The sequence below is a fragment of the Manis javanica genome, chromosome 16 (genome assembly GCF_040802235.1).
Source record: "Manis javanica isolate MJ-LG chromosome 16, MJ_LKY, whole genome shotgun sequence".
Taxonomy (NCBI): Eukaryota; Metazoa; Chordata; class Mammalia; order Pholidota; family Manidae; genus Manis; species Manis javanica.
Genome location: NC_133171.1, coordinates 1285861 through 1308304, shown reverse-complemented (window position 1 = coordinate 1308304; position 22444 = coordinate 1285861). Strand labels below are relative to the sequence as shown.

Below are 22444 nucleotides of genomic sequence, written 5' to 3'. Positions count from 1 at the left end.
GGACCACAGCCATGCTACAAAAGCTATCATAACTCAAGTCATCTCTCAGGAATTTACCCAGCAGATGTAGACTCAGAAATAGGAATCTAGAGGAAGCCTGAACTTGAATGAACAAGGCAAAGGATCCTGAATGTTTTGCATAAGCTTCTTTATAGAGGTTTTGGCTCGAGGAAGTTGTAACCCTGTCTATCTGGTCATGACTTGGCCCAAACTCATCTTTTTCGTCTCTGTTGTCTGAAGTTCTTGGACAGCCTTCCAGCAGGGGGCGCTGCTGCCACCAAGTGCGTGTTGGGGGTTGCTTGGGAATACCTAGGCCAAGGGAGCTTTTTTGCTTATAAGATTAAGGTAAGCGTAGGTTAACAAAAAGGGAGCCTGCTATTTAGTGATTTTTTTCACTTCTATTCAAGATTTTGCATACTTTGCATATGTGCAATTCATTCCTACAATAATTTGTTGCGGTCATTTTATTTTTCAGATTGAACCACCCAGGCTTGTCACAACAGGTGCCGAAAATGCACAAGATAAAAGCAGAAGATAAATGAAAAATGGTTCTGTACATGGGGGTGGGGGTGGGGGGTGGGTGTAGATGGTCACAGAAGGATAGAGATTCCTCTTCGTTTAACCAGTAAGTGAGCACCTCAATGACCTGTTCTGTAACTGCATCTGTTCTTTCTCAGCAACGGTTCAGACTCTCCGTCTCCCCCTCTCCCCCTCCTTCTCTCTCCCTCTCTCTTTCTCTCTCTCTCTCTCTCACACACACACACACACACACCAGATGCACCACCATCATTCCCACCCCCATTCTTGCTCCAGATCCAAACTGGCCAGGCACCTAATTCATGAGCTACAATACCTGAGCCGAATAAACAGGAAAACAGCTGACGTTGTATATCTTCAATCTTTATTTGCTACTTTCATTCCTTTGTCCCACCCCTGCAAACTGGGCAGGACAGCAGGGAACGTGCCGAGGCAGCACGAGGCGGCTGGCTGAGTGATGCTGGCCACGCCCCCTGAGCCTGCAGAGGCAACAGCGGGCCTCACACCGCAGGGCTGAGGGCCTGGTAGGGAAGACCACCTCCCACAGTAGTTTGGCCTTTAAAATACTAAAAACAGTTGCATTCATTGTCCTTTTTTTTTTTTTTTTGCTTTAATAATAAAAAAAGAAAACCAAAACCTTCTATAATTTATAAGCTATTTTTTTGCTATCTACATTATATATAAAATATAGACTCTGTTTACTTTATAACACACATCTTTTTCCCTTGATAAATAACTCTTTAAAATACCTAGGATACATGCCTTGACTTTTTGTATATAGTTTGGTTTTATACATACACATACATATATATACTCATGTTTGTAAAACAATAAATATATACTCAACAGTGACAACCAATCAAATGTAATTTTGGTTAAAAAAAAAAAAGTAGTACACAAAGCACCAGGCAGCAAACAGAAAGCTGTAATTGCTAGAAACTTCTCCCTCCCCTGGGCAAGGCACAGAGCAGAATACTATACACGTTTGGATGCCTGAAAGAGGAGGAGGGAAGCCAAGGAGCGGGTCAGGTCACTTGCTTTTGTTTTGTTTCTTAACCTTGGATTAGAATCACAGGTAAGTCATCACATTTATAAGAAGCCAAGGGGCTCTGTCAACAACTTAGCCCTTGTGATGGCTACATGGGACGGCAGAGACCTGGGCAGGGAAGGAGAGAGACAGACAGATGACACCACGGTTATGCTGTAGGCCGCCCACACCCACCCAGGCAAGCTTTGATGCCACACAAAGCACAGAGCCATTGCATAGTCTTGCTGTCACTGTACTCACTGCTGGTGTAAACAGACATGGGTGCAATAGATTCAAGACTATTCAGTAGTGCAACACTTTAGCAGCCTGAACGCCGGTCACCTTGGTGGCCCTCTCAAGGGCCCCAGCAAATAGGCACGGTGACAAGGGGCAGAAAGACGTCAGTAGGCCACCGTCTTCCCTTGCTGACTACAGTGGTGACCCAGATACAGCCATGGCTTCATCCCCACCCCCGGTCACCGACTCCAACAAGACCACTGAGCCCATTATCTCCTGACACAGCTCAGGAGGGCTTCCCTGTGGTGAGGCGGCCTGGGAGCCCCAACTCAGTCCGGGCTGCGCCCTGAAACTTGGAGAGTGCCCCCATCTGCCCACTTCTCCGCCTGGGGCGGGGCCAGCTGAGTGGGGCACGCTGGCCGCTGGGGGCACTCCAGCCACACGCACACAGCTTTTCTTCCATTGCCTTTATCCCTGTTCCCAAAAGGGAACCCAAATGTGGGGCTATGATAGTAACTTCTTTTTAATGAGCTCCCCAATATCATGGCCTCTGCCCGTCAGGGCTTTGGTGGCCAGAAAGGGAGGCAACGGGTGGAGCAGGATCCAAGCTAGTCAAGGCTGAGACCTGTACGTGGGGGAGGGCTGGGGGCACTGTAAGTGGAGCTGGCCTCAGGGAGTCCCAAAGGGGGACATGTGGATTTATAGCCCCCATCTTTGCTAAACACTGTATTAGAAATAACTTCACATTATATTCACAACAGGACTTTTTAAACAGCTAGTTTTCTGTGTACATTCAGGACATACTAAAAAAATGGATTCAGTGGAATACAGTCTGCAGGCTGTTGCAGGTCTGCGTTCTAATTACAATGCCCCTACCTACCAGCCATGGGACCTCAGACAAGACCTTTCACCTCTTGAGCCCCCCTCTCTGCATCTGAGGGTGTGAGGTGCTGGGTGATTCAGCCAGGGCCTCAGAGTCAGAACCGTGGGCTTCTAGTCCCGACCTACCAGTAGAAGCAGTGTGATCTTGGTCGCCACTTCACCCTCTGGGATATAAAAGAGAGGAAGCAAATATCCCGGGTTCTGAAATCCCTTCAGATGCTGCTGGATTTACTTTCTCCACATGAAATCATTACCATGCTCAATTTCCCCCCATACCCACCAGAAAAAAAAGAGATCCCATTGGGAACCTAATTTATGACTGCAGGTCAAATTCAACAGCTGTAGCTGTGAAAAAAGATGAGAGTTAAGAGAGTGCAGAGTGTGAATGCAAAGCACAGCTACAACCTGAGTCACCAATAAACTGTACAACTCCACTCCCTGAGAAAAAGCCACTTTCCCTTTATACTCAGACTGCTGCCCTCATAATCCAAGCCCACCTCTAAGAGCCGGCCAAGTACGTTTTGAAAATCCCCCCCTCTGTGGTTTGCTGCATCACCTCCAATCAAAATCAACTTAGGACGTCGATTTTAAAAGAAGTTGAGTGATCTTTCCATTCTGGAAGGAGAAGAAACATCGACTACTTCTATTTTGCAGCTCTGAAATGAACCTTTTGGCAGAACATCAAATGTGGCTCCTGTTCAACAGGAGGGTGAAGACAGCAGTGTGGCGGAGCCCTGGGCAGGTCATATCCAGCTCTAGTCCCAGCTGCTCCACAGGGTGTGACACCAGCCCCCAGCAGCACTCAACAAGCAGTGATTTCCTTCCTGAAGGGACCTGTGGAGGCACAAATCTTGGGAGACAGCATGGTTTGGAGGAGAAGACTGGTTCTGAGTTTAGGTGACTCCACTTCTGCTTAAGAGCTGTGCAACGTTGGGCAAGTTACTATTCCTCCCAGAGCCTCGATTTTTGCAGGTATATAATGGGCATAACAATGCCCAATATCCCAGAGTGGTTCTGTGGATTATATGAAATAATGCATTTAAAATACCCTGCACAGAGTGGCTAATCAAAAATGTTAGAGTACATGGTGTACCTGAATGGCTCTCTGCAGACAGAGAAAGAGTCTGGGAGAGTGGGCCAAGACTGCTCCTCGAGGGTCCAGATACACCTGGCGCACAGGCATTTGCTGCCAGACAGGCTGAGGAGTGTCTGGTGCCCTGCAACTCCTCTCCGTTATGGGGAGAAGTCACAGAGAAGCTGACAGTGGTCACGGACTCTCTCTCTCCAGAAGAAAACTCAGAATCCAGACTTTTCACATAAACCCAGAGCATTCCTAAACACTTGTGGGTATCAGGTATAAACCCCTGACCTACACTGTCTCTCAAAATTCGGAATTTGGGACATCAACAGAGGCAAACAGCACCATGGGCCAAAACTTCCAGTGCCAGAGGCACTGGTGCAATGGGAAAATCCACCCAATAACGGGAACAAGTCAAGGGGGACTGAATGCAACTATTCTAAAGTGTCACTGCCACTTCACTGGGTACTTGAGACCCATTCAACAAAGCCGAAGGGGCTGGCTCCCTGCTGGGACTGCATCCTAGGGCAGTCAGCTGAGGGTGCCCGGACCCCTGGGACACTGTTAGGTGCTGGACTTGGCTTCGGCAATATTTGTTGAAAGCTTGAGATCTCAGCTCCCCATGCGCTCCCAGTCAAGTCCTTGCAAGTGGTAGGACGGGGGCAAAAAGAGAACTGAAGAAGTATCTTAAACCCCTTTACTGCCATTTCTATATTTAAAAAATGAACTACTTAGGTCTTTTCTTCCTCTTGTTCCTGCATCTACCTACTACATGCATCTCAACAGATAACATTTGAGTACAGTCATTAAAATATTTTTCATGCTTCTTTAGAAGAATGTATACTCTTCCGATATACCACAGCCTCAAAGGAGAATTTCTGTTTTAGACACTGAATATTTGTCACAGAGCTCAGAGGCCTCTGGGGGACAAAACCTCCCAAGTACTTGAGTTAAGCACCAAAACATAAGAAGGAAACCCCAGGAACATTATAAACAACTTAGAAAAATGAGACCCATAGAGTCATCTAGTTTCCTTTCCCTTATCCTTCAACACAGCCTTTCAGGTCAGCTAGAAAAAAAAAAAATTATTTCCTCTCGATTTCCACAAAAGCTATTTATCTCAAGGGCGGTTTAGGAGAACCTGAACCAAAACAATCCATGGCAGGGCCGCTGCTCCCGCTCTTCCTGGAAGGCTCCCCTGCTATCAGATCTCCAGGTTTGAACTGATAGCTACAACAGGTGGCGTGCCCATCGTGAAGTCTGTCGACAGATCAGGGCGGAAATGTACCTCCAGGAGTTTCGGCTGCCCGGCCTTCCGGGGTTGCGGTCAGGGCCAAGGGCGGCATTCTTTCCAGGAGGGCAGCCCGCACTCCTTGGCGTGCGAGGCCGGCCGGCCTGGTGGTGTCGGGCCACACCCACACCGTCACTGAACACTGGCCTTGGGAAGAGAGGGGAGGGTGCCGCTTCCGACGCTGCCCACCCAGAGCCTGGGGTGGACTCTCCGCCCCTTCCATTCCCTTCTCATTCACCTGCCGGTTATTTGAAGGTAAGTCCAAACCCTCAGGAGGGTGCCAAAGACAACTGCTGGATTTCTATGACCTGTGAACAAAAGCTGCGTAGATTTAGAAGGAATATTGTCTCCACAATCAACCTTGACAAAGGTCTTCTGGGGTATGAAGGATTAAAAAGAGATAACAAAATAATTCCCCATTTTCGGGATGTATTTAAAATCCCCCAATTTCAGAATGTACTTGACTTGCTCTTTCAAGACCAGGTCTCAACTTTTACGGGTGGTCCAGGGGCACATGGTGGCAGGCAGGTGGCCTCTGCAGACCCTCTGTGTGTTTTGTGTGCCTCTGGTTTCCCCTCCTGGTGGTGTTCGCTGCCAGCCGGCAGGCCTCCATCCGCAGTGAGCGTCTGCAAGCAGAGGGCAGTGAGGCGAGGGGCACGGAGATGGCCTGGCAGAGGGAGATGATGCTTTTTCCGATGTTAGCCTTCTCGGCCCTACATAAAGATACACCTCAGAGGGCTCTAAAACCCCATTTTAGAAACGCTGCAAATTATGTTCCTTGTTGCCCTTTTGTTTAAAACGTATCCAAAAATCTTCAGGTGTCAAAATTGTGAAAGCAAAGGTCAAAGCTGAGGAAAAGAGCCTTGACTTTTTTTTTTTTAAGGGAAAAGGATAATATGTGAGTGGAAATGAAGGCTTCCCTTTTAAATTTGCAAAACTCGGTGAATCTCCTAAAAGCCCTTCCCCAGCCAGGTAGGAGGAATGGGTGTTGGGAGTCCAAAGCAGGTGCAGGGCTGGCTCACCTTCCCTTCCACTGGGAATTCCCTCTGCAGCATGGCAGGCAGCAAGCCCACCCCTCTCCTGTCCCCTGGGCCCTGCCCAGGGCGTCACACGAGAGGACAAACTCACACTTCTGTAGCAAGTCCCTTTTGCACTCAATTCCACAGTCCACTGGAAACCGTGTTTGTTATATGGGGGCTCCTTGCGGTTTTGTAACTGTTGATAAATTCAGGGGGTATTTTATTCTTAGCCCCCCTCTGTTTCAGTGCAGTGTAGGCTCGTGCGCTCTCACTGTGGCTGAAGAAGGCTTCTCTCGGCTTGCTATTCCTGGCACCCCCTTACCCTACTGCAGCCCAGGTGATGGACAATAACCAATTAGGAAGACCAATCAACCAAGAAAGCTGTAGGTTTTGCTACCAAGGACTTCTTCCGGTGACTTCCTGGAATTTGAACCTACTCATTAGCCTGCTGCACCCACCCCTCTGCCGAGACTACAGGCTCTTGTGGACACGTGAAGGTGTGCCTTCTGCCTGGTGGGAAGCCGGCACCAACCGGGCTTGCCATCAGATGCAGTGCCTTGGCCTGGCAGGAGCATCTGGCTTGCAGAGGAGGCCATGGTGGGGAGGGAGAGGAGGGGAGGAAGTGAGGAAAGCAACCAAGCTCCCCTTGCTTCTCATAGTGAAGGGCAGGAGAGGCAGCTGGACCTTCTCCCTGTCACGCAGATGCCCAGCCCAGATGATTCAGGAATGGCAGGCCGTCTGAACACTCCCAGGCTACTAGCTCAGCCTCCCAACGCTCTCATTTGGGGCCCCTCCTTTGAGCTGAGGTTCACCTTCCACATGCCATTGACTCACTGCCCTTCCACCTCCCTGCTCCCACACTCCCAGAGACCAACTCTGCCCCATGCCTTTCCCCAGCCCTGGGCCCCAAGCAGAAGACCCCAGTGCCCCTGGGTCCCTGGTCCCCACTAACAGTACAGGGACATCCGGCTCCGGCGCATGGCCTCGCTGATCAGGTAGGCAGGGCTCAGCTCAGGCTCCTCTGTCATAATGGCAATGCTCTGCCACTCGCCCGTCTGGCTGGACCTCTTGATGGTGTCCACCACGCACAGGGCGTACAGGCAGTCATCAAAGGTGGCGGCCATGGTGAGCGGCCGCCCGTCCCACGTGCGCCGGTCGTCCTGGTCCTGGAAGGCCTGGCGCACGGCCTGCATCATCTTGATGGTGCCGCGCAGGTAGGGCGAGGGGATGTCGCTGAAGGCCTTCTCGGGCAGCAGCGAGTTGCTAATGGGCGTGGCATCCTGCAGCAGGAGCTCCTGCTCCGGGGCACTGTTGCGCTGCCCGTACAGGTCGGTGCCCACTGCCAGCAGGCGCCCAACTGAGCCCACCACCGTCACATCCTGCTTGAACTCACCTGGCACGTTGAAGTTGAGTGTGATGGCGCAGCACACCCCGCCCTCCAGCACCATCTGGAAGGTGCAGAAGTCATCGCTGGTGATCTGGCGGATGCCCTTGATGTGGTCGGTCTGCTTCACGAAGGTCTTGAGCAGCCCGTGGACCTTGACGGCCTTCTGGCCGGTGAGGAAGGTGAGCAGGTCGATGATGTAGGTGCCCACCGAGTGCAGGCCGCCGCCGCCCATCAGGTCGTCGCAGCTCCAGTTGTACTTCTTGCCCAGCAGGCTGCCGCTGTGCACCTGCACCTCGCACACCAGCAGGTCACCCACGTAGCCCTCCTCAATGAGCTGTTTCATGCGCACGAAGGCCGGCAGGAAGCGCAGCACGTTACCCATGATGCTCATGAGCTTGGGGTAGTAGTGGGCAGCGGACATCATGCGGAAGGCGTCCAGCGGCGTGGCGGTGCGGTCGCAGATGACGTTCTTGCCGATGCCTGCGAGCGGGAGGACAAATGGCAGGTCAGCGCGTGGGCGTGGGGAGCAGCAGGGTGGCTGGGGCCCCCAGACAGTAACTCTTGGCCCAGGAACCAGACCCCATCAGATACCCTTACTGCAATTTGAAATACCTTATAATAGCTCTTACTTACACAAATATAATATGTTCTGTATATTTTAAGATTAAATACCTAAGTCAAATTACTTAATTTAGTACTGAACCTTTGACATTATTTAAATAGCCTATATTTTGGAAACCTTAAAATATTTCCCACTATAATATAAAATGATTCACTTAATATTTTATGTCTGTAAGTCTATAACAATTTATATACAAATATATTTTACTTATGAAATATATTTAAATATAAGTTTATTAAATTACACAATATAATCCTTTCACCAGTTTTATTAGAATTATATATGAAATGTTTAGTTCTCTTTACTATAAAATAATTCTGTATTAAAAAATATTATTAAAAATATTATCTGTAAAGAAGAAAATAGTACCTCAATCTGATCAGGATCAAAATACATAAGCTTAAAAATCATTGCCAGGCAAATCTGATTAAGTATGAGGAAGAATTTCTTAATGATATCCTTTGAAGGTCTAAGCTTTTAGCCATCCCCCCCCCCACCACCACAAAGGGTCATATTTTGAGTGTTATCTTGCTTATTCTGCATTATGGATGAGGGCTGGCAGCGGTCACAGGTGTGTTTAATGTTTTCCCACTCTTTCTGGGAAGAGCAGATACTGTGCGTGTATCTGAGGGATGGGCAGTGGCCAGTTCCTCCTCCACTCCCATCTGTCTTATGTGGGGCTCACTGCTTTTGGTCAATGGAACTGAAGCCAAGTAAGAATTAGGCTTAGGTAATGACCGTAACGGATGCATGAATTACAGGTAGATTCAAGCCCTTTAGAAGACTAAGTGATTCTGGGTCTGGAGAAAGCGAAGGAGCAAAGGAAAGGTGAGTGACAGGGAATGAGAAAGGGATTTAATTCACAGAGGCCTAGAGTCAGGGAAGAAAAACTACTCAGCCAAACCTGCAGAAACAGTCAACTGGAATTCAAAAAAAAGAATTAGATGGATTTCATTAGCAAGCTAGATTAAAAGATGCTGGTGGAAAGATTGGGGAACTTCTGAGGAAAGGCACATTCCTGCCTGTGGCAGGCCTCTGCTGTCAATCATGCTCTACACATAGATCCTCAAATGGGACCTGGACACTACAGCCACAAGGGAGGGAGACACCACAAGGGGAACCAGGTGATGAGACACACACACCCATCCCAGCTGTCCTGACTGTGCATACTCAGCTTGACAAAAATCCATGAAATCTCACAACCCTCTGAGCTAAGATGGGGTTGTGTGGAGGTCCTGCAACCGCAGGTGTCTGTCCAGGGGAGATGCCTGAACAAGGCTATAGGTAGCCTAGCACAGGGCTCTCTCATTTGCCTGTTGGAGGACCTATGCAAACAATAGAAAATACTATAGAAAATAAATACAATCAATGGCTATCACTTTCCATGTGCACACTGAATTCTGCCGAGTGGAAGGCCTGGAGGCTGCACACGGCCACAGCTCCTTGCCTTTTCCATACTGGCAGCGCTGGCCGGCTTTCCTGCTGACCATGAATGAGCAACATGGAGCTCCTTTAACTTTTAGAAATCAGGTGAGGACTGAGGCTCCAGCAGAGGGCTGAGGCACCACTGGTTTACATTACCAAAAGTGCCATGTACCCAGGTAACGCAATGTTCTGATAATATGATCCTGTACACATCAGGCTCATTTAACACCAGCTCTTACTGGCAGGAGATTCATATGTAAATGAACTGGTAGGTCACTGAAGGGACAGGTGACAAATGCTGTCACAGTCTGCCTTGTACCTGTTGGGTACAGGTTGTGGCCTCTCCTATACCCTACTACCTTGAGGTCCCCAAAACCAGGACCACTGACTACCATCTTGGTACACACTGCACTGGTCATATTAATGGCACATGAAAAAAAGTGTATCTTGTTTTTTGTATTATAAAAACTATAAAGAAAAAAATAGAGAAAATTTATTCACTCTTCCACACAACCAAAACAATCACTAAATGGGTAATTCTTTGCAGCTCTATAGATAAAAAGATTCTGATGAGAATAGACTCCCTCTCCAGAAAATTTAGTGTGAACATACACACACAACTTTACCCCATTCTGAAACTCATGCACGGCTCCCCAAAGGTTCTGAGATACAGGCATCTCTTCCTTTAGACTCTTTATATATGTTATGGTTCTATACTATACTGTAAGTTCTGCAAGGATAAAGGCTGAGTATTCTCATATCCTAAGTTTCCACTATGCCCACAGAGTCTACAGACATGTACCCAGTGAAGGCTGTTGCCCAGCCCCACCTCTCTGCCTGAAGTCCTTGGTGACATCCACACTTGACAGATGGGTCTCCAGCAACATCTTAACTCATGGTATCTTCAAGTCAAGAGACTTCTAGGAATCTATCATAAAGAAATCATCTAAAATGAAAGCACAGCTTCATGCCCATGATGTTTCTCACTGCATTATTAAAGCAAAAAGCTGGGAACAATGCAAATGCTCAACAAGAGAAAAATGGATAAGTAAGCTGTAGTATAACCATATAACAGAATATTGTGCAGCCACTGAAAATGATGCCTATAAAGACTTTTTAATGGCAAGTGAGATGAGTATGATGTAATGTCAAATGAAAAGAGCTCTATTGTTAGATATACTATTATCTCAACTCTTTCTTAAAAAGACAAAAGGAAAAGGAAAGACCTGGAAGGGAATACCTCAAAATGCTTACAGTGGTTGGTTGATTAGGTGGGTTATGATAAACTTTTATTTTCTTCACTACATTTTCCCATATTTTCTAAGTTTCTACTTTTATGGTCAGAAAAAAATGCTAGTTTTTGTTTTCTAATCCCAAATGAGCTCTGACTACCTCTGAAGAACAGTGCTTAGATGATGGCAGAAGGGCCCTCCAAAGCCCAGGGTAGGCAGGCACGTCCCAGAGCTAAGGAATCTGTCCCAGTACCTATGCCCTGGAGAGGTGGGGAAAGTTTCGCTGACCCTGAACTTTGAATGCTTCAGAGGCTCACGCTACACTGCCAGGTCTTCTCAGACCTCCTTACAGTTCTGGAGGAAGCTAGGGACTATCTCCAGATGATGCGATTCAAATGTACACACGAAACCTTACCCATATCCCAAGCTTACGCTCAGTCCTCTCACGTCCTGGGTAACAGGAATCTCCATCATAAATTGTATGCTAACTTCTTGAAGCCTTTATGACATACTGTTAAAAATAAGATCATGCCAAATCAGTAATCAAAAAACTACCCAAGAACAAAATCCCTGGACCAGATGGCTTCACTGCTGAATTTTATCAGACATTTACAGAAGACATAATACCTTCTCCTTAAAGTTTTCCAAAAAATAGAAGAGGAGGGAATACTTCCAAACTCATTCTATGAAGCCAGCATCACTCTAATACCAAAACCAGGCAAAGACACCACAAAAAAAGAAAATTATAGACCAATATCCCTGATAAACACAGATGCAAAAATACTCAACAAAAAACTAGCAAACCGAATTCAAAAATACATCAAGAGGATCATACACCAAGATTTTCCTCCAATATCGGGAACAAGACAAGGATGCCCACTCTTCCTGCTTTTATGCAACATAGTACTGGAGGTCCTAGCCATGGCAATCAGACAAAACAAAGAAATAAAAAGGCATCCAGATTGGTAAGGAAGAAGTCAAACTGTTACTGTTTGCAGGATCATACATCATGATCAAGTGGGATTCATCCCAGGGATGCAAGGATGGTACAACATTCGAAAATCCATCAGCATCATCCACTGTATTAATAAAAAGGAGGACAAAAATCACACAATCATCTCCATAGATGCTGAAAAAGCATTTGACAAAATTCAACACCCACTCATGATAAAAGCTCTCAATAAAATGGGTATAGAGGGCAAAGAGGGCAAGTACCTCAACATAATAAAGGCCATATATGACAAACCCACAGCCAACATCATACTTAACAGTGAAAAGCTAAAAGCTTTTCCTCTAAGATCAGAAACAAGACAACAATGCCCACTCTCCCCACTTTTATGCAACATAGTAGTAGAACTTCTAGCCACGGCAATCAGACAACACAAAGAAATAAAAGGCATCCAGATTGGGAAGGAAGAAGTCAAACCGTCACTGTTTGCAGATGACATGATATTGTACACAAAAAACCCTAAAGAAACCACTCCAAAACTACTAGAATATCTGAATTCAGCAAAGTTGCAGGATACAAAATTAATACACAGAAATCTTTTGCATTCCTATACACTAACAATGACCTAGCAGAAAAAGAAATCAGGAAAACAACTCTATTCACAATTGCATCAAAAAGAATAAAATATCTAGGAATAAACCTAACTAAGGAAGTGAAAGACCTATACCCTGAAAACTACCAGACACTCTTGAGAGAAATTAAAGAGGACACTAATAAATGGGAATTCATCCCATGCTCTTGGGTAGGAAGAATTAATATTCTCAAAATGGGCATCCTGCCTAAAGCAATCTACAGATTCAAAGCAATCCCTATCAAAATACTGACAGCATTCTTCAACGAACTGGAACAAATAGTTCTAAAATTCATATGGAACCACAAAAGATGCAGAATACCCAAAGCAACCCTGAGGAGAAAGAATGAAGCAGGGGGGATTACACTCCCCAACTTAAAGCTCTATTACAAAGCCACAGTAATCAAAACAATTTGGTACTGGCACAAGAACAGAACCATAGACCAGAGGAACAGAATATAGAGCCCAGATATTAACCCGAGCATATACGGTCAATTAATATACGATAAAGGAGCCATGGATATACAATGGGGAAATGACAGCCTCTTCAACAGCTGGTGTTGGCAAAACTGGACAGCTACATGTAAGAGAATGAAACTGGATTACTGTCTAACTCCATACACAAAAGTAAATTCAAAATGGATCAAAGACCTGAATGTAAGTCATGAAACCATAAAACTCTTAGAAGAGCAACTTCTTCATGAACATATCTCCCTGGGCAAGGGAAAGAAAAGCAAAAATGAACAAGTGGGACTATATCAAGCTGAAAAGCTTCTGTACAGCAAAGGATACAATCAATAGAACAAAAAGGCATCCTACGGTATGGGAGAATATATTCATAAATGACATATCTGATAAGGGATTGACATGCAAAATATATAAAGAGCTCACGCACCTCAACAAACAAAATGCACATAATCCAATTTAAAAATGGGCAGAGGATCTGAACAGACACTTCTCCAAAGAAGAAATTCAGATAGCCAACAGGCACATGAAAGGATGCTCCACATCGCTAATCATCAGAGAAATGCAAATTAAAACCACAATGAGATATCACCTCACTCCAGTTAGGATGGCCACCATCCAAAGGACAAACAACAACAAATGTTGGCGAGGATGTGGAGAAAAGGGAACCCTCCTACACTGCTGGTGGGAATGTAAAGTAGTTCAACCTTTGCGGAAAGCAGTATGGAGGTTCCTCAAAAAACTAAAAATAGAAATACCATTTGACCCAGGAATTCCACTCCTAGGAATTTACCCTAAGAATGCAGCAGCCCAGTTTGAAAAGACATATGCACCCCTATGTTTATCGCAGCACTATTTACAATAGCCAAGAAATGGAAGCAACCTAAATGTTCATCAGTAGATGAATGGATAAAGAAGAGGTGGTGCATATACACAATGGAATATTATTCAGCCATAAGAAGAAAACAAATCCTACCATTTGCAACAACATGGATGGAGCTAGAGGGTATTATGCTCAGTGAAATAAGCCAGGTGGAGAAAGACAAGTATCAAATGATTTCACTCATCTGTGGAGTATGAGAACAAAGCAAAAACTGAAGGAACAAAACAGCAGCAGACTCACAGAACCCAAGAATGGACCAACAGTTACCAAAGGGAAAGCGACTGGGGAGGGTGGGTGGGAAGGGAAGGATAAGGGGCATTACGATTAGCACACATCATGTAGAGGGGGTGCACAGGGAAGGCAGTATAGCACAGAGAAGACAAGTAGTGACTCTATAGCATCTTACTATGCTGATGGACAGTGACTGTAATGGGATATGTGGTGGGGACTCGATAATGGGGGGAGTCTAGTAACCACAATGTTGCTCATGTGATTGTATATTAATGATACCAAAATAAGTAAATAAATAATAGTAAAAAAGAAAAAGAAGATCAAGCCTCTAATTTTAAAAGGAACACCAAATGCAGAGCTAGCGGCCCTTCCCAGATTTGCAAAGCAATGTTTGTTTTCTCTGTTCTGGACAGTCTCATCGCAAGGCTGCTTCCGGGGGTGGGTGGGGGCTTCTGCAAAACCCATTCTGGAACTCCCAGGATGCTTAGTTTCCCCAGCTTTTCCCCATCAAAATCCACACTACCAGCACACCCAGAACCTGAAGTTCTAAGGTTCTTAGCAGTTTATGAGAACCAAGGGCTTAGGCCAAATAAATATAATTCTATTTGTTATTGGTTTTTTCAGGTTTCTCTCCTTTTTGTTTTACTTCAGCTTTATTGAAGTACAATTGACACATAAAATTGTAAGATGTTTAAAGTATACCTCATGGTGATTTGATGTATTTCCCCATCTACTTAATTAAACCACTCGTCACCTCTCATATTTATTTTTGTGTGTGAGAGGACATTTAAGTTCTACACTCTTAGCAAGTTTCAATTATACAATATGATGTTATCCACTATAATCACCATGCTTTATGTCAGCTCCTCAGACCTTACTCATCTTACAGCTAAAAGTTCATATTTAAAGGATTACACTTCTAATTGTAGATTTCCAGTCATCAGACATTGTGTGTGTGTGTGTGTGTAAAATGTGAATAGGTATGCTACGGTGTCACAGAGCATTCCCCTCACCCCTAAAGTCACATGCAATGTTGAGCGAAGTTGCATTGTCTGGGCATAGGGCTGACGTACCCTGCAATCCTGAGTGTGTCAGAGGCCTGAACATATGTTAGGATTTCTCCGATAGAAAGCACGTTGACACCTGCCTTCCAAAGCGCTTCTGTCAGCCTGGGCTTTGGGTCTGGCTCCCCAGAAAAATACCGGTCTTTGGTATCTTCATGATTTCCATGTGTGTTGGCAAATGCCTTTGTTGACACCCCAGAGAAAGTGCTGGAAGGGCTCTGTAGAGGAAAGCCCTCTCTTTTCATTTTGTGCTGGAAAGAAAATAATAAGGGTGGGCAAAACCCTGCACTCTTCCCATGCCTCTGGGCTTCCTCTGACATGAAGGTAAATGGATCCCAACAGAGAGACACCAGAAACTGAAGGGCTCAGTTTCTGGCAAACATTGTGGGAATGCGGAACCCTAGGGAGAAAACACAGCTCTGGTCTCCACTCCACAGACCCTGAGAGGCCCATCTGCGCTTCCTCACCTTACCCAAGGACAGGCAGGCCAGCTCCCCCTCCCTGCAGGCAGGCATCTTGCCTAACGCCACACAAAACACACTCCCTTTGGCTTATGTTCATATTCTCTTGGGGCAGGACGTGGTGTCCCTCCTTCTAAGGGAAAAGATACAAAACTTGGGGACCTCGAACAGTCTTAGAGGAAATTATGCTGCAGAGAATCAAGCACTGGGACCTGAAACACCTGGGCCGCATGTCACACCACAAAAACGTGCAGTGTGAGATGCAAAGAGGACAAAACACTGCCTAGAAAAAGCACTTTGTGTTTTGCCAAGCCTGAAACACCTCCCGAGCAGCTGAGAGTGGCAGTGAAGCCCGTGGTGCTCACAGCGCTGTAGACAAAGAGCAGGAGCTTGCTGGGCACTGGGGGACTGTGGTGGAGGGGGCCGCCTTGCTGCCTCCCCCAGTCGGGCCCTGTGAGCTGTCACACCGCTGCCCCATGCTCGGCCTGCTCCACGCTGGGACCTGTCCCTGCTCCCAGAACTGGACATCTTGGAATCTTGCCACATTTGTTCATGCACTCCAGTGCAACTTCGGGTGGGCGGCAGGGAACATGTGGGGAGTGGCCTGGGCATTCTGGGGGAGTCGTCATAACTGCCTCCACGGAGGCCCTTTGCGTGAGGACAGAGAGCTTAAGCTGGGCGTTTGGGAGGCAGCAGGGGCACATAGCACACACACCCTGAATAGGCCACTTTGGTATGTGGATTTTTGGAGGTTGAAGACAACCGGGGCGCAGCAGACTCAGGAAGAGCATTTTACTTCCCCCTGAGACTGCCTGAAGGAATTTAAATGTACCAGGGAAGGAGCTGTTACCAGACATAACTTTTTATATCAGAGAGACTTATCTGCGTGGCGTAGCACATACTCACTTACCAAACATTTGCTTTGCCCAGCGTCTGCGCCACCCTCCCCTGATGGTGCAGATTCCTACACCTGCTTAGCTCTGGACGGCTTATACGCTTTAATTACCCAACTGCTGGGGAGTCTCCTATTTTTATGGGGCACCCATATGTGAGTAAATTTGATTTTCTCCTGTTAATCTGTCTTATGTCAATTTAATTATGAGGCCAAAAAACCTAGAAGGGAAGAAGGGAAAAATTTTTCCACTCCTACAGGACCCTGGGGCTAGAACCAACTTAACTTCTTAAACAAGAAGCCCTCTTCTGCCAAAAAAAAGTGACAGCTCCTGGCCATGAAACAGTGGGACTGACACCTTCTCCCCTAGGTCACGGAGCTGAGGTTAGGGAGCAAAGGAGGTCGGTGGAAACTTCTGGAAGGTGAAAGGGCAATGTGCAAGGCAGAGTCCTGCTCTTTGTCAGAAGCTTTTAAATTAAATAATTTCAGAAGGAGCTTTACTGGCCTCCTGAGATCCCTCATAGGGAAATGGAAAATTGGCTCCCTCCAAAGCCAGCCTTGTTCTCTGTACCAGAGCCAAAATATCCATGGCCCTCGTGAGGAGTTAGTGTTACCGGGAAGGAGCTTCTAACCAACAGACCCCAAGCCACCTTCAGGCAGCTCCCACTCCAAGCTACGGCTGAGTACCTGCCCTTTTCCCTTCCAGAGACGCAGGCTTTTGTGGGGGCCGGTTCTCCATCCAGATGGGCTTCCCACCGATTATCTCCAGGGAAAGGCACATTCTCTGCTGTTCACAGAGCAACTGTACTTTCCTTAGGCAGGCAGGTTATCCCTGGGTGCCTGGAGTATGGCTGCCACCTGGCCACCAGAGACCAGAGCCATCCCACACAGCAATCGGCCTGGAACTTCAAAGCATCCCTCCCTGCCAGCACATTCCCAATTACACACTCCCTTATCTAATCAATGGGGGAAAATCATGAGGCCAGTGCCACTTTCCCACCAGTTCTTCCTGATTATTCCACTGGTGTTAACAGTCCTTTATCTTCTGAAGGCCAAAGTGGATGCTGGTCCAGCAGTCTGGCAGAGCCTCTGCAAGTCCCATCAAGTACAGCTTCCTATTTTTTTCTCCCATTCATAATAGGCAGAAGAGGGCTTTTCTTCAGTTCAAGCAGGGAACTTATTATCTTCATTTATACTCCATTCCTTCAACATTTCTGTGCTAAGAGAGATGAATAGAACCTCATGGTCTAGTAGAGACCAGCCAGGTAATGAGTAATTACAGGATCTTGTAGATTAGGGAATCTAATAGTGGGCTGAACAAAGACAGCAGGAAGGAAGGGCTGATCTGGGTGTGGTAGAAAGCTCTGCTAGAACACTAAACTATGTTTTCTACCTTTATCTTGTATCTACCTACCACTTCAGCATTTTATTAAAAATAATAATAATAAAGAGAGAAATGTGGTATCCACATATAAATCAAGTATAAAAATCAAATGAGTATTCATATTTGAACTGACTGTTTATAGTTCATAATGCATGAGCAAAACCGAAAGCTTCTGTGATGACTGCCCTTGTAATGTTCACCATGTAACTTATTCACTATGTAAGAATTTGTTCTCCATGTAAGAACTTGTTCATTATGCTTCAGAAGAATGGAAACTGATGAAAATTAGGCTTGGGGTGGATTAATGATTGTGCATTGAGCATTGACACCCCTATACAGAATTTTATTGTTGTTAACAACCATTTGATCAACACACACACACACACAAAATATATATATATATATATATATATATATATATATATACACACACACACTTCCAATTGTAAAATAAATAAGTAACCGGGATGTAATGTATAGCATAAGGAATAGAGTCAAAATATTGTAACAACTTGGTATGGTGATAGCTGGTACCTAGAATTATCATGTATATAAATGTTGATTCACTGTGTTGTACACCTGAAACTAATGTAATACTGTGTGTCAACTACCCTTCAATAAAAAATAATTATCTAAAAAAAAAAAGGAAAGCTCTGCTAGACAGGTGGTATTTGGGCAGGGTTCTGAAGCATGTGTAGGAGTTTACCTATTCAATCAGGAACCTCAGGTCCCACTTAGAAAATGGTCTAAAACAAGGGTTTAACCAGGATCTGAGAAACTGCTGAAACTGGGCTGTTAAAAATTGCATGGATATATCATGACACTCAATTTTCTTAAGCACAGATTCACCAGTCTTCAAAGGGTCTATGATTCAAAGGCGATCAAGCAGAACTGGAGTTTAGAGTGAAGGGGAAAAGAAAGCAGGTCAAAAGCAAATCTCTGGTTTTAACAGAAGTGTCTGAACAGATTGGGCTTCTCATAACTGCTCCTTCCCTACAGCCTGAGACGCGGGACGCGGGCGTTTGGTCGGCTTCATTCACTTACTGCAACACTCCATTGAGAACAGCTCTGTCTCTTTCTGCCTTTATTTCCCCCTGGCTCCATATCTCCTCGCAGCCCCCCAGCACGCACACATGCGCGTGCACACACACACACATGCAAGAGAAGTGGCAGCATTATCGGGGAACTTGTCCAGACCCTGTGCGGTGTCCTTTCGCCCTTCTTCCATATAAACTGGGAGGACAGCAGCTCTGGAGAAGTTCCTCACCATTCTGCCCCATGAGAGCCCCCGATCAACTCCAGCCACCCATCTGAAGTCCTCACAGTAATAATGACCTAACTTAAAAGAGCAGCAGCCACCATTCATGGAGCACTTCCCTTGTGCTGGCCAGCACTGAGCATTTCCCACACATTTCCGTGTTTTAGTGCACACAACCCCTGAGGCAGGTACTGATACCGTCTGCACTGCACAGTGTGGAAGCTGAGCCGCAGCTCCACAGCTCAGCGAGTAGTCCATCTGGGGCTTGGACCCAGACTGCCTGGCTCCCGGGCAGGACCAGACTTAACCTCTGCATGGCTACTCCTTCTGGCCACCCTTGTGTTAAAGCTGGCTAGGTTATTCTTCGCACCTGTATCGAAACTGTGTACAACACCCAGAGACGACCTCCACCTCCCTGATAACATGCTCCCATTGTTGCCAGCTATGTGTGCCAGTGCACACATGTGCAATGCCTGCAGCACACACACCACAGGAGGCTCAGAGGAGAAACCTGAGTCGTAACTGACAGGGTAAGCATCAGGGAAGCAATTTCCTTATTGGTGAACCCCACACATTCCCATCTCTGTGGCTTAGACACATTGAGAATGTGGATATGAAGGTGGGAAGTCACTAGCCAGCCTGAGCATTTCCCAGTAGAGAAAAGAAAAGCCTGCCCTTCTAGCCCCAGAGAGACCAAGGCTCAAGGTTTAGAAATAGCAGGGAGGCGTTTGGGAGCCAGAGACCTGCCAGGCCTGTGGCCAGCTTCCCCCGGAGGAAGGCCTGAGATGACCCTTCCCTGCTCAGAGATGATACATATACACCCAATGTGGGGAGCAGGGAGGTGCTGAGAGGCTGGGGAGAATAGAGGCCTGAGGCGGAACGCAGAGGCTGCAGTGCTCAGGGACTTGTGGACAGAGGAAAACAGGAAAACAACTGAGTCCTGCTATGCTGGTCCGAAATAGCCCAGTGACACCCACTGTACCTTTGGAGTCATTACTCTGGGGAGGGACCTGGAACATTATTCCGGGAAGGGGCCAGACAAGCCAGGAATCAGAGGAGACTGGCCAGATCCAGGGAACACAGCCAGTCATGGCCATACCTCTCCTATGGAAGCAGCCCTCTTCTGCAGTGGAGGGAGCCAAGCACCTAATGCTGAATTAGGCCACCAAAATCATCTAAAAGAGACTAAGCTACTTAAAATGTAAATGATTAGGTCAGGTAAGCTTATTGGATTGAACAATAATTCCATTCCCTACCCACCCTTCTAGTAGGATAGGGGCCTAGAAGGGTATAGAAATATAGAATGAATTCTCATCACACATCCAAACAGGTGGGAACCTCATGTTATCTCCCTAAACCTCCACACTGTCCCTGTCAGAACCTCAGTACCTAATTGTCCATTGCAAGTCAATTGTTTTCAGAGAAACACTACCCTCACTGTGCAGATAGTTTGAAAGACAACAGACTTTAGGCAACATCTCAAAACAAAGCAAAAAGTAGGAAACCAACAAAGTAGGAAACCCTCCATTCAAGAGGGGTTATGCTTTAGTGAAGGGATCTCAGGTACCCAGCAGCTTTTAAAAAACTTTTTAAAATCAGGATATTTCACACAGTCTAAGTTTGGGATGGTCTTAAAATAATGGAAAGATCCAGAAACATTCGGTTTCTCCCCCTAGAGCTTCTGGTGTGTCAAGAATCATTTGGAGCTGAACAGTGGCTTCCACAATTAGGTGGTACATGCACCTCCGGCATACCACAGTCCCCACCAGTCCCTGTGGCTGCATTAGTCTTCTCTCATCTTAACAAACTACCACAATTGCAGCAGCTTACACCCAGTTCTCCCGATCAGTTCTCCTGATCAGACAGAAGTCAAGGCAGCTCAGCTGGGTTTCTGCTTAGGATTTTTCTAAACCACTCGGAAAAAAGATGTGCTTCCAAGGTGATAAGGCTGTTGGCTGAACTCAGCCTGAGGTCACCTGCTGGTGTCCTTGCTGGCTGTCCAGCTTCTGGAGTGCATTCCTTGCGTGCTACACCGTCTCCAGGCCAGTAACTGCATGTGGAATTCAATCCTCAGGCAGGGGATCTGCCTGACTTCCTCTTGGGCCACCAGCTCTCTGTCCTGAAAGGGTTCCTGAGATTAGATTAGGCACACCCAGCTCATCTACCTTTGGTCATATAACTAATCACAGGAGAGACACCAGGGGTCAAAGTCATCTTAAAATCACCCAGCCCAGTGCCCTCATTGACAGGAAGACTGCTGAGTATTCTCCCAGCGTAAGGCACCTCAGACACGTGTTCACGTTCCTTTCTTGCTGTCCTTTCAGTAGTTTTTACTCCATCAGATAGACTTGGTGTGGTACTGCAGGCTTTTAAAAGGCTATTATTAGTCTCCTTGTTAGCACGGAGCTTGTGTCCCCAATTCAGGGCTCCCTGTAGGCAGTGGGAATGGGAACAGTGCTGGGTACGGTGGCAGCCTCAGTCTCTAGGGCCTGAAATAAGCACAAGGAAGGGAAGAAGGGCTGAAACTGTTACACAGGAGTCTGGGCTTCTCATCAGCTCAGTTACAGGTCACACTGGCTCCAGAATCCCCATTTGCCCAGAATGCAGAATTGGGGCTCAGAGAGACTACGACTGCCCAAGATTGCAGCTCCACGGCATGGCCCAGCCACAAATTCAGTTTCGTGATCCCAAAGTCCTTTGCTTCTATTTCCCATCTAGGGAATTGCTACAAGTGGAAGAGGGGGAGCAGGACTAAATAGCTGAACCTCAGAGCTACCAGCTGGGTTCAGAAAAGAAGCCCCAAGCCCTTAGGGTCCCCCTGAGCCTAGCACTGAGCTGAGATGTGATTGGAAGACAGTGGAGGGAGGGCCAGGGTCCTTAGAGCTTCGAGGGGAAGAGCTGGGGCAGGGGAGGACATGGCAGTTGCTGCCTCTGAAAGGTGTTGTCCAGCTGCCCCACACCTGTGGCAATGAACTGGTCAGAGCAACTGACAGAATCAGGAAGGAAAGGGGCCAAGGGCACCAGGCCACTGTGGGGACGAGGTTCCCACAACAGAACGAAGGAAACCCTGCACGGGCTCTGGCCTCTGTATGGGTGCGGGGGGTGGGGGGCACCCACCAGGGTGGCACCCACCCTCTTGGCAAAAGGCGGCCAGGTAGCCCTGTGCTTGCCGCGTACCGCACACCTCAGCAACAGTGGGCCGGCAGCACCACCATGGTGGGGCCACACCAGCACCATGCCACCAGGCCCAGCAACGCAGATCCTCCAGGGAATGATCTCCTCAGTGTGGCCAGGAAAGGAGAGCAGCCCAGCGCTCTCTGCTTCCTCAGAGACACAGCGGCTCTCGCCCCACAGCCACAGGCAGCCACAGGCAGCCACAGGCAGAGGTACGCAACTGGCCACGAGACCGTCTCCAGCCCACGTACACAGGTTCCCAACGAGGTGGCAGACTACAGCGACGAGCCCCCTGCACAGCCAGGAGGCAGAGAG

The 22444-nt window shown here is 47.0% G+C and overlaps 1 protein-coding gene across 3 annotated transcripts in view; it reads right to left on the bottom strand.

Moving 5' to 3' along the window:
* Positions 1-879: 879 nt before the first annotated feature.
* The window catches only part of GFOD1 (Gfo/Idh/MocA-like oxidoreductase domain containing 1), a 96045-nt gene continuing 74480 nt past the window's right edge, over positions 880-22444 (bottom strand). For all 3 annotated transcript variants that reach the window (XM_017658494.3, XM_037010968.2, XM_073224956.1), the window contains exon 2: positions 880-7938. In XM_017658494.3, coding sequence (XP_017513983.2) covers positions 7019-7938 — 920 coding nt within the window. In that variant the 3' untranslated portion in view covers positions 880-7018. The remainder of the gene's footprint in view (positions 7939-22444) is intronic.